The sequence below is a fragment of the Dunckerocampus dactyliophorus genome, chromosome 10, assembly GCF_027744805.1.
Source record: "Dunckerocampus dactyliophorus isolate RoL2022-P2 chromosome 10, RoL_Ddac_1.1, whole genome shotgun sequence".
Classification (NCBI taxonomy): Eukaryota; Metazoa; Chordata; class Actinopteri; order Syngnathiformes; family Syngnathidae; genus Dunckerocampus; species Dunckerocampus dactyliophorus.
Window position 1 is genome coordinate 13,291,368 of NC_072828.1, and position 13,374 is coordinate 13,304,741.

Genomic DNA, 13,374 nt, shown 5'->3' on the forward strand with positions numbered 1-13,374 from the left:
CAACCTGCATGGTGCAACAGCTTGGAGGCCTATTTTCTGTATTGTATTTTATGATGTGAGGACTGCAGATGGAAATTAGCTCTGAGCTAAATCTGGTGCAGACATCTTTTTAATGAAACTGCACACTGTCCTTAATAAACTAAACTAAACTAAACTAAACTAAAAGCTTGCATCTAGCATATACTGTACAATAAATGACCTGTGCCGTTTCTATTTTTGCCCACAAGAGGGCGCAAAACATCTACCATTCAATATGTTTACTTTCTCCTTTCAGAATTCACGTGTAACTACGTGTAAAGAACACATCAGAGCAGTATTAAAACAAGACATACATGCGTAAAAATAAATAAATAAATAAATAAATCAATGTATAAAACTGACCTCGCAGAGACCAACTGGAAAATAAACAGGACAGTGTCTACACTGGCACGTGTTTAAAATTGGTATTGTAGCACATTAGTTTTCACACTTGTTTATGAAAACAGACAACATAGGCTAACTCGTCACAGTAAATCAGTTGTCGTGCTGCAATTGCCAAAGTTAGATATATACATATATTTTCCATGTTTATTAGTTATGTCAAGGCGTGTGACGAGCTCCCTCTCGTGGATATTGGTCGTATTACAACGGCAGCTGGAGGACGAAATACATTGATGGTTTTCCCTACATTTCTAAAAATGCAGTATGATAATGCTGAATGATCTGCAATAAAGCAGAAGTTTTTACACTGACACTTGCTTTGACCGTTTCATGGAATATAATCCAACAAATGTGCAGTCGTATCTCGTGTTTTGGAAGTTGAAGGATGACAACTGAAAGGTTAACGTTTGAGTGATTTATTTAGAATAAAAAAAAGTGACACAGCAAGGTCTCCATGCGGAGTGGTGGCTGGCAGAGCTCGCAACAATGTGGACAATGGTACACAAAATGTGTGTGACCGTAGTGTAGTGTGGCATACTGTAGTACTACTGTATAGTGTAACGCTGTAGTGTAGTAAAGTGTAATGTAGCCTAGTGTAGTGACATGTCAAATAGTGTAATTAACGTCACGTGGCGCAGTATGACGTAATGTAGTGTTATTTAATGCAATGCAATGTAGTGTACTGCGAAGTGATGTGATGCAGTGTTATGTAATGCAGTGTACTGTAATTTGATGTAGTTTCAAGTAATGTAATGTAGTGTAGTGTAGTGTAATGTAATGTGAAGTGTTGTAATGTAATGTAGTGTAATGTAATGTAAAGTATTGTGCTTGAAGGCGAGATCGATGGGTGGATTGGTGTGGCCTCTGCAGACTCTGCATCGGTCCGTTGTGGTGAAGAGGGAGCTTAGGTGAAAGGGAAAGCTCTCAGTTTACTGGTCACTCTACGTTCCTACCCTCACCTATGGTCATGAGCTTTGGTTAGTGACCGAAAGGACAAGATCGCCAGTACGAGCGGCCGAAATGAGTTTTCTTCGTAGGGTGGCTGGGCTATACCTTAGAGATAAGGTGAGAAGCACTGTCATCCGGGGGAAACTCGGAGTAGAACCGCTACTCCTCCACATTGAGAGGAGCCAGATGAGGTGGCTTGGGCATCTGGTCAGGATGCCTCCCGGACGCCTCCCTGGGGAGGTGTTCAGGGCACGTCCGACCTGTAGGAGGCCTCGGGGAAGACTCAGGACACGTTGGAGAGACTACGTCTCTCAACTAGCCTGGGAACGCCTCAGGATGCGCCGGGAGGGGCTGGACGAAGTGGCTGGGGAGAGGGAAGTCTGGGCTTCCCTGCTTAGGCTGCTGCCCCCGCGACTCGACCTTGGATAAGCGATAGAAGATGGATGGATGTATTGTACTGTAGTTTAGTGTAATGTATTGTAATGTAATATAATGTCATGTAATGTAGTATGTGTGAAGTGATGTAATGTAGTGTCGTGTACTATACTGTAGTGTAATGTCATTAAGTGAAGTGTAAGCGTGCACGGTGCAATTGTGGTGGATGGTGCATGCACGTGTGGCTTTTGCGAACACAAGCACGCACTTACATGTACTGTACAATTTGTACGCAGTGTACAAATTCACATGTGGCTACATCTGTACACACACACACACACACACACACACGCACACGCACACCCACACAAACAGGTCGTGTGGTCATGCAGCTACTGCACATAAGTTACACAAAAGAATCAAGGTTATGTACATGTCATTGTCATGTGACTGTAAAGGTCACGGCGGTCACCACCTTTCACAGTAGCAGGACACCAACCTCTTTTTGGAGGAGTCCGTCTTTGATGCTCAGTCTGTGGGAGTTCATCCATCAGTGCTGTCACAGCGTAACATGATAGTCTTCACCTTCATTGTCGACCATAATAATAACAAAATATCACAACAGTTCACAAACCATAGAAAAGCAAACATGACAAAAAAGGGGACCATTGCTGACTAAATACAACTTCACATGAAAAAAATGCCAATTTCAATCTCACCTCGCTCATGTGCTTTAACGCCTCTCCTGTAGACTAACCCTTTTTTTTGGATGCTGGGGCAGAGAACACGCATACTGGCAAGCGCCGCGATGCCGAAATGGCCACGCACACGGCGAAAACAACCCCAACACGCTGCACACACACACTAGCACACGATGACAACGCAGACAAGACACGGTGGGTCAAGACCACAATGTTTGTTTTTTTTCGAAGGACATCGCACGGGCGACACACAAGAAGAACATTCTTGTATGTGCACAATGCAATACAAGCAAAGCAATTTAGCACACAAAAGGCTATGAACACGCCTGACATTTTGTCAGAGAGGTGAATGAAAATGCTTTATTTTGTGGTGAATGTTTGGGATGTACAGTTTTATCGACAAATGATTGGATAAGAGTGGACTTATTGTGGGTGTGCAATACAGGTGGCGGCAGGGGAATAATATTAAACAGGAAGTGGGTGGGGGAAGAGGAAGTATGATGTTTTTTCTAACTACATGAAATGTGAAAAATGAAACGATGATCGGTTTTCTAAATAGACTTCCTTGAAAAAATAGAAAAGAAAATAGATTTAAAAAATGAATTGTATTTTTTAAAAATAAAAAATGTTTTGATGAATTTTTCAGGTGGTTACAGCGGAACGAGGACAAACAGGAAGAAGGGGGGAAATACGAATTGTTTTTTTTTGTATTTTTTTTTTTTAAAACACATTTAAAGTACATAAGACTACAATTTAAGTTGTAAGTAACTTTGACGTCTAAAATGTAAATAACCTAAAACAAAGAATAGAAAAATATAATTCAAAATATTTTTTTTAACAAATTGAAATATTCTTTTAGGTTTTTATATATAATTAAATATAATTTTCATGCTGGGAGCGGTTTGTAATATTTTGTGTAATATTTTGTTCCTCTGATGTAATCTAAACATGAGAAACAGCTGTCATAATATGACACACAGCTCTACATTGCTATAAACACAAATGAAACACAAACATTAACATGATGGATTTAATTGAATGAAATTAGCTTGTAGAACGAACCTAATTCCTAAGATACACACCTCCTGTAATGTATGCAAGCGTGATTTGCTATGTATTAAAATGTATGCATTATTGCTGAGAAATTCTGAGTATTATGAATCTGGACAAAGATTTTGTATTTTTCCCTTCGCCCTCAAAAAATCAGCTGAGTTGTTTTTTTGAGTAATCCTGCCATCAAACAAACAAACAGAACTGAAAATGTAACATTATCTTTGTAAAGGCAGAATTCTTTTGTGTACCTATTGTGCATCTTAAAGTGCAGCAGCAGAACCTTTCCTTGAGTCAGCCACTGCTGACCTGTTTGTCTCTTTGTGTCATCTTAATTTAATGGCATCCTGAATTTGGTTAAAGGGCTTCTATATATAACAAGTGTGTGTGTTTTGTCACTCGTGCCCGCCTGGTGTCTCGGTGGGGGGTTGACGTGTCTCTAGTGATCGTCTCAGAGGCTCATCAGGCCATTAGAGGGCCTCGCCATGATGTACTTTGAGCTAATTGAGCATGTTTTAGTGGCGATGTGGTGCCAGGACACGGCTGGCTGAGCACGCCTCATTCACACTCAGGCCACGCTGGCATGAGACGCAGAGAGCTCAATGCTAATGACCTGTTTCGGGGCCGAGAACACTAATGTGGCGACTTAAACATTCTCGCAAAGCCTGACCTCCTCCTTCTCTGTCCTTGCTTTCATGAAACTCAGACAGCACCGCCGGCTATGGCTGCTGAACTTTGAGACATCTTTGTACGTGAGAAAAATAGCATTTATTTTAAAATAAATAACCAAATACACGGGTGTATCACAAGAGGCTAAAATAAAACCAGAACATACATAATATATTTAATTTGTGGCAATTTTGAGAGATTTGTTTTAATAGAGTTTAATATAAAAAAAAAAATCATGTGCCATTCTTGCCTATCGTTGTATGGCTCTTATGTGTATTTTGGGAATGAAAAGTATAGATAAAATATCATTTTTGGCTGTACTTTAAAAAAATATTTTAAAAAAAATTAAATAATTTATTGTATTTTTATTATTTCACAAATATATTCAACAAAAACATCTATTTTGCTTTTCTTTGTTCCATGTTATTGCTTGCAAAAGTTGGCCTATGAATGTGTTTTGTATGAATGAAATTATATTATTCTTCTTAAATTATTATATTATAAAATAAGTTTTCTTCAATTTTTGTCACAAAAAATATGAAATTTCATTTTTCTGTGTTTCAAAGATTGTTTTAATGCTATTAATTTACCCAAGTGACCACTAGGGGCACCATCTCCCTTGCTTATGTTACAAGAAGGTGTCTGAAGTCAGTCAGTTGGTTGGTTTTTATTTTGAATTTTAGGACCCTTTTTTGACACAACAAACTTTTTTACAGTCAGAAGAGAATCTCTCGCTTGTTGCCGGGGGAAGCATTTGGCAAAGAAGGAAGTCACGCCTCGATAATAATTAATAATAGATCTGATATCAGATAGCAGGGCTTTGTGTTGCACAGCATTGAATAGTGAAGAAAATGGGACGAGTTACGCTGCTTCCTGCGCACACCAACAAAGAAAGTCACATAACATCGTGACCCAAATGAACTGAAGCTATGTGTGGATGCAAACAAAACATCAGGGAGCAGCAAAAAAGCCCCCATTGTTGTGGGGAGAGGACAGTATGAGTGCTAAAGCCACACGGGGTGACACACTTAGCAGCGACCTCCTGCGTTGGCAAACCAGTGAATCACCAGAGTGGATGAAGCATACGCCGGCCGGGCCGGGTGAGGTCTTATCAGCCGTGATGGATGGAGCTGCTGTCCTCCTCATTGACATTCAGCGAGGCTTGTCTCCCTGACTCTTAGCTGCTATTTGTTAGCCGCACAAAGAGGCTCAGTGTTGTCAACAAGTGGCCTGCATGGAGCTCGGACCAGCACGGCTCACGTTTCCTCCTATAGGGTGGACGTCGAGGCATTTAGGGTCAGACCAGACAAGGAAAGGATGGAGGGGAAAGAGGGGCTTTGTTCCTTCAGCGTCAGCTTGTTGATAAAACAGTGAAATGGGAAAATAAAGTTGTCTTTATTCCCCGTTTTATTCTTGTTCATTATTGCTCTGTTTTTCTCACGTCCACCGGTCGGCCATGTAAAGCTCACACTTTAAACATGCGTGATGAATTTCTTTGAACTTCTCATAAACAGCGAACACAATAATCCCTTTCACGCGGTCCTTAAAATACGGTACATTCACTGCTTATTTTTTGCCACAGTGTTCCTCTCTGTGTGAACAACACTGTGACGAACTGGGAGGGATTACAGTCAAACCGGCAATTTCCCGGCTTCCGAGGTAGTATCAGAACCGAAACAGAGGCGCCTCAGCACCTGTGTGAAAAAGGAGCGTAGCTTGACTCACTTCTCCCGCCCTGTTGCGTTGAAAGCGCAAAGTGTTTTATACACGCCACGAGCTGGCGCTAAACGTCGTTACGCATCTAATTATCCGGTAGCTGGATTCGTTGTTGCTTTTTCACACAGTTACAGCAGGGCCCTGCTTCGCTGTGTGGAATGCACGGACAAATACTGCTGTTACGGCTCTGATGCTGCAAAGTTGCGGTTAATGTGTCCTACTTTCTTCATTGGGTGGGCTTGGGCGCTGCCTGTTGCTGATTGCGTCTTGTAGCTATTGTCAAAACGGAGTACACTACTTGGCTGCGACCAGCACAGGTGCTGTTAAATTCAGTCTCAACGGTCTAAGGATGCGACCTCAGGACTAATTTGCCCAGTACACTCGCATGGAAACAGGAGTTCAGAAGAGTCTGAGAAATTCGCCAAGTCCATGAAAAAAATTTAGTCGATTTAATATTAATTTTCCTCTTTGTTGAGATGTGGCCTAATGCCCATCCCTAAGTCCTTCCTTTTAAGGAAACTTCATGATATAGGGACACTTCACAGTTAAGACAGGACACTTGTTAGGGTTGTTAAGGCCATTCTCACACACACACACACACACACACACACACACACACACACACACACACACACACACACACACACACACATTTACCCCATGATGCACTGCTCTCTGGAACAGCTACAACAATTAGCCAAAAAGGGAGTGAGGAGGCAAGGAAAGCACAAAAATCAGAAGTAAATTGTCCACTTGAAGTAAATCCAAGATGTCCAAAGTCAGTGTGGTGAAGGAGGCCTCACTTTGGCCAAGTGAAATAGTCTTTCATTGTCTTCACGCTGTCATTGTCTTCACCTTTGCTGTCTGCACTGTGCTCTGTGGATTGCACCACTAAAGCCAGGGGGGGTGCACCAAACAGGACAGGAGTGGGCACATTTTTTTTTTCTGAACCGCCCCTTGCTTCTCGTCTCTCTCTGAATGACGTCAGGACATTGAATGACGGTGAGAGAGGACATTCGGGGTAAGCAGGACTGTCTAAATGGATGCATTGGTTTATTCCAGTTCACTGTTGGAGAGCACTTCACCTCACTGGCCACTAGGGGTTCTCTCTCCCATGTTCTTTACCAAAAGGTGGCTAAAGTCGGCCAGCTGTCCGAGCCCCCGAGGCGGGTGCATTTCGGGCCTGATGAGGCCCTGGCGCTGGGGGTGGTACGACACACCGTTGTTGCCGTTGTAGCTGTTGAGGGCCTCGTGGCTCCAGCGAGACTCCCCATAGTCCATGTAGGGTGTGGGGGCAGAGACCACCTGCCGCCGGTCGGGAGAGTCCTGCGGTGTGGCGGGGTAGATGTAGTCTCCCGCTGAGTTCCTCATGGTGCCCGCGGGACGGCTGCTGCCGTGCTCCCCCCGTTGGGTGGAAAGGATCAGGTAACGCTGCCGCTCTGCATGCGGGGGCAGCAGAACCTCGCCTGGCTCATCTATTCGGACCATCCCGCCTCCTCCACCGCCCTGCAGGAACTTGGAGCTCAGGTAGATGACGGAGTTGTTTGGGCAAGGGGTCCCCACGGCTGTGAGGAAGGTCTGGCTCTGGTCCCAGTCGGTGTCAGGCAGACGCATAAGCCGCTTTTGCTGGAGCGGGGTCTGCTCAGGTGTGGGTAGCAAGCCGGGGTCCATGTCTCCTTTGGGCCACCCATTGACTGTGACGAACGGATTGTCCACTTGTGAGTTGCGACGCTCACCGCCGCTGGTTCTCGTTACGCTCATGACCGAGCCGCTGCGGCCTTGGCCCAGCATGTTCTGCTCCTTGTCGCTTTTGCGGCGGGCCCCCTTGGTGCCGGCTCCTCGGGCGTGGCGGTGCCGGTGGCTCATGATCCAACAGACGGCGAGGCCGGAGAAGAGGGCACCTGTCGCGAAAGCAGACACGGCAGACACGACAAGGAGGTTGACCGACACCAGGCCATCTGGCTCCTTGATGAATGTCTCTTGAAGCAATCCTAGCGACACACAAAAAAGGTCATCAGTTAACTTATTCGGTCATGTAGTTAACTCTGCTGCACACTAAAGGGTGAACATTTGTCAAAATATGCACCCTCACTGTTTTGCATGTGTTATTATCTGTGTGACAAGTACACCGCATGATAGTGCTGTTATAAATTCAGAACAGAATCGGTGACAAAGGGCACCCTCGGTGGAGGCCAACGTTCACCGGACACAGACTCGACTTATTGCTGGCAATGTGGACCAGGCTCCTGCTCCGGTTGTACAAGGACCGAATGGCACGTAGTAGCACGCCACCAATCCCGTACTCCCGGAGCACGTCCCCACAGGACACCGCGAGGGACACGGTCCAAGACCACAAAGCACATGTAGACCGGTTGGACAAACTCCCATGTGCCCTCCAGTACTCTTGCAAGGGTTTAGAGCTGGTCCAGTGTTACACAACCGGGATGAGAACCACATTTCACCTCCTGTAGCCGAGGTCGTACCCTTCTCTCCAGCACCCTGGAATAGACTTTCCCAGGAAGGCTGAGGAATGTGATCCCCCAGTGGCAACTGATGTATTGTACCAAAAAATGTAAGAATTTTTGCATTGAATTAATTGACATTTTATTCACTAACCCTAAAAGCACACACTCTATGCTGCTAAAATAAGTGTAAAGGATAAAAAAAAAATAATTAAAAGAACTTCAAACGGAAAACACAGAATTTGGAAAAAATAAAACAGATTTCATAGGACCCTACTAATGTCATTTCCAGTCAAAAATGATGACACTCCATATTTGGTCAATAGAAGCATCCCAATGGCATCATTGCCTGCATTTGTCACACCGCTCTGTGGGTGGGGGTGGTTGCATCCTGTCCAGCCAAGGCAACGCTAGTTAATGACCTTCATTACGTAAAGTGGAGAGTGATTCTAATAGCCACTATAACCGTCTTCCTGATTGAGAGTCGCTGTTTACATTAAGCCGTGTTTCACAACATTAGCTTTATAAGGCGCACACAGAATTGTGGCATTAATTGGTAGTACCACGTTTTCCTACTTTATGTCAATATAAAAAAAACTTCTAGGATAAACAGAAGGCTCTCTGTTCTGAGATGAATAACACTGTTGTATACAACGTGGAGCTGAATCCCCCCTGATAATTATTGAAGATAAATGAATAAAAATGCCACCGCAGGACAGTATGCCTAGGATCAATTACGAACATGCCTGAAGAGAAGAACTCGTGGGACTGAGAATAACATCAACAATAATAAAATTGCGCCAAAGGAAGCAGAAGTCCCAGACGAAAGTTGCCGGAAGAACATTTAAACACATGAGGCCTTCGACAAACACATTAATAGTTGTTGGATTACTTGACAAAACACAGGAAGAGAAACAAAACGCCGATTACAAAAATGCCATTTTTGATCCCACATTTATCTTAACTAATGCGTTCCTTTCTGTTAAGATTTGAATTTGGCTTTCAATTTTTTGTTGTATGTTTGTCCAACAGATGTTTCCCATTCAAAGCATTCAGCAAAATGTCTCATCTTTTACTGTCTCCTGCAATAGTGCCTTGTTACTGAAGTTGCGTTTCACTGACAAAGAACAACTCATTTGGAATGGAAAAAAAATATATATACATTTTTTATAGCAGTTTTTGGGAAGCTGACAACATTGTTTTGTCCTCAGTGTCAAATGTGTGAACAAATTAAAGGACCTCTTAAGGCAGAGGTGTCCAAACCTTTTCCAGCAAGGGCTGCATACTGAAGAATCAAACAATGCACGTGGCCAATGCGATACATTCACAATATATATTTTAGACAAAGCATTGTTTTATTTTCTCCTTTTTGCCATTTTTGCTGGGTTTTTTTCATGTTATATTTTATCAGTTTGTTATTTTAAAAAATGAGCTGTGGTTTACAAATGGCCTCCATGCCGCACTTTGGACACCCCTGTTTTAATTAAGGGTTAAATGTATGTATATATCGTATATTCATTGTGCCGTTTCCTCTAATAAAAATAGACACACTGCTGCATAAGCAACATTTGGTACGAATTTGCCAATTGAGTGAAACAGCCTTAAAAAATGTATAATATTACAGTGGAACCTTGGTTAGCGTAATTAATTAGTTCCAGAAGGCTTTAACCAAAACGTATGCTAACCAAATACATTTTTCCCATAAGAAATAATGTAAATCCAATTAATCCTTTCCAAAAAAACAAAACAAAAACACAGTTTTACAGTTATATTTTTACATACAGAAAACTATTCAAAATCCATATCAATCCATATAAATGATGAATGAAAGGGATAAATGAACATTTAAGGTTACCTTCACTGAAGACATGATCGTTAAATACACGATGTGGCAGTGATGTCAACACAGACACCACCTTCGTGTTATTTCTTGAATTCAATTTCTCACCAAGTCTCTGATTTTCTTTTGATCACAGCAAAATAACCCAAAATGAAGCCAAAGAAAGCTTCAAGTGCCAGAATTTTGATGAAGAAGGTGAGAAATCTTATTTTATTGAAGAAATAACTCTTGGCAAAACACGAAGGTTGTGTCTGTGTTGATCTCGCTGCCACATGTCTTTGTCAATACCATCACATCTTCAATGAAGGTAAAAGTAACCTTAAATGTTCATTTAACCTTTTCATTCCTCATTTATATGCATTTATGCAACTGTTTTACACTTTTAAAACGCTGAAAATGTTTTGTATTAACACTTTTGAGACTTGTGCCGTACAGTAACTGTGTTAGTTAGCAAAGAACTACAGGATCACCAGCTGATGACATCATTGACGGCTGACGGAGCTGATTTCTGGTTCCTGTTTCCATATATTAGCAAGCTGCTAACAAGGACATTTTGTGATAAGAATACATTAAGAACTTTCAGCCATATTCCATTGGACAGCTCTGTCAATATGGGTCCACGACACTTCTGACGCTGCCAGTCTCTATCGACCACATTGTCAAATAATCAAATGCCCTAGTTCGTCAATCAATGTTCTCTTGTGCTTTAATTAACAACTCAGTGGAGCCCAGTGACACATGTGGGCGCAGTCAGAGTCCATTGTTGTGACATGCACATGTCAATGGACGTCATTATTACGCTTTCCAAGTTTTTGCAAATTATTTTACTTTTGTCACTTTTTCTGCATGCGTCCCTCTTTGAAAAGTTTAATAATGTTTGGACACCTAAGGAGAAGACAAATGGGACCAGGAATTACCTTTGCATTACATCTTTGTTGTTATTTAAGACTGACTTTTTCAAAATTATTGATAGTAAAAGTGGTTAACTTCTTTAGACACTTGTATGGCAGTTCTTTTTTTTAATAAAGGCTTTACGAATTATTTCTCATTATATAATTTGTGGCGCCCCCTATGGGTTCCGGTCAAAATGATTTGGAAGACAGGCTGGTATACATGTAATATATCCTCAAACTTTTATCATCATTAGACAAATGGTCAATGATAATAATTTGCTACAAGTCCCATCCACCTCCACCATGCAAAGACATTTTTCTTGATGGCGGCCATCTTGCTCAAATGTTACACACTTGTGCTTCTCAGTCCCCAAAAGGTGTGTACCAAATTTTGCGCTGACTTGGATAAAGATCCTACAGTTACAGTGGGTCAAGTCCATTTCACTTTAAGGGTCTAATAACAGCGCTACCATGTGGTGTATTTGTGAGAAAAATAATAGCACAGGCAACACAGTAGGGGTGCATGTTTTGACAAATGTTCACCCTTTTGTGTGTAGTGGTACAGGAGTAGAAGAGTGTTAAAAAGTAAAAGATGAAGGTGGTTTCCCTGTATTCTACGTGCAGTGTGGCAGTGAAGGCAGCAGGTTGCACTCTCCTCCCTCCTTCAACTAACTCTCCTAGCCTTGTCCGACAATGAGAGGAGAGGAAGTTTAGATTGTGAATGTAGAGAAGATAATCCTCTTTTGTTAGGCATTAATCCTCTCTCTCTCTTTCCACGTGGCCTTTATTAACCACCCCTGCTTTGATCAGCAGCGTGACGAAGGCGGTAATGGCTTATCATTTCTAAAAGAAAGGGAAACTTGTGTACACCTTTAAAGCAAGCAATAGCTGTGGTGGAGTTATGGTTTTCTTCCCGTTGTGTCCTCCGTCGGAAATTAAACGGAAAGGCCCACAAGCACATTTTTGCTGCTTATTTAACATTCTTGCTGGTGTTGAGGGCAGACGGAAAACTGCTGTCTGCAGTTTGTCTGCATGAGATGGAAGGATGATACTGAATCAGTAAAATGTAGATGTATACTATCAGCATACGGTGTTTACAAGCCATATGGAAGAAGAAGGCTGAAAACCATACCATTCATTCATCTATGATTATTAAATAAATCATAAGACTTTATTGCAGTCTACAGTAATCCCTTGTTGTGAATTTCCACAAAGTAGGATTCCTTATTTATAAATGGGATATTTTTGTACAAAACCTGTTTACAACCTTGCAAATACGGCCCTCTAGCCGTGAAATAACACCCCTATAATCACGTTTACACTCATATTACCCAATATAGTAGATTATTCTAAGAGTAAATGAGCCATTTAAGAATAAATAACACTCATTCTTGTGTGTGTTGCTATAAATGTGTTCCAATTTGGGATAGATGAGTGGTGGGCAGACAGGAAGTGACGTCGGGGGTTCAGAGTTGAGTTTCAGCTTGGTGTGGGTTACAGCTGCAACAGTAGCCCAACTTTTTTTTATTAGAGATTTTTTATTATGAATTATTGTGCCTGTTGTGAGATAATTCAAATCTGCAATAAAAGCCTGATGTTTTGGTGATCAAGGTGTGTGTGTCTCATCCACCATTATAGTAACATTACTGAGACCTAATGACTAGTGTAGAATACTACATATTATTCACAATGTTCTTGAATATGTCTTCTGAATGCCGTATATTTTTATTTTAGTTAATTTAGCCATTTTTTTGCTTGCAAATGCTAAAAGGGGACCTATTATACTAATTGTGGGGCCTTTGTATTGAGTTCTGGATTCCTATAGACCAGCTACACACGGTAACCCGCACAGAAAGCTTTCTAGATCTTCCAGACTCTGCACCTCCTCCTGCAGTGTTTCCTGCCTCCCGCCCCAACAGTTTGTGTAATTTACTCCACCGCCGGCCCTCCTCCAGGTACACCTCCCGCAGAGCCTATTGCGCTGTGATTGGTCATACTCCCACACCATGCAATTTACTTCTGATTTGAAGCGTGGTGAGGGATTTCTTTATATCCTGCATTTATTTATACATATTTTACACCTGTATTTATTTCTTTAATATCTTTATTTCAATCTATTTTCTATTTGTGTAGTATATCTTAATGTAACCATTATATACTAGGGGTTTCACGAGACACTCAGTTCACGAGATGAGGCGATATACAACATTGGGTCTACGAGAACAAGACGAGACAAGATTTTAACTTTACTCTTAAGAAAAGTACAATGAAAAAATATACAAATATGACAATATATTGCA

The 13,374-nt window shown here is 41.8% G+C and overlaps 1 protein-coding gene across 3 annotated transcripts in view; it reads right to left on the bottom strand.

Annotated features, from left to right (window-relative positions):
• Positions 1 to 820: 820 nt before the first annotated feature.
• Positions 821 to 13,374, bottom strand: part of sema6bb (sema domain, transmembrane domain (TM), and cytoplasmic domain, (semaphorin) 6Bb) — a 169,832-nt gene continuing 157,278 nt past the window's right edge. For all 3 annotated transcript variants that reach the window (XM_054790187.1, XM_054790188.1, XM_054790186.1), the window contains one exon: positions 821 to 7,870. In XM_054790187.1, the coding sequence (XP_054646162.1) occupies positions 6,966 to 7,870 (905 nt within the window). In that variant the 3' untranslated portion in view covers positions 821 to 6,965. The remainder of the gene's footprint in view (positions 7,871 to 13,374) is intronic.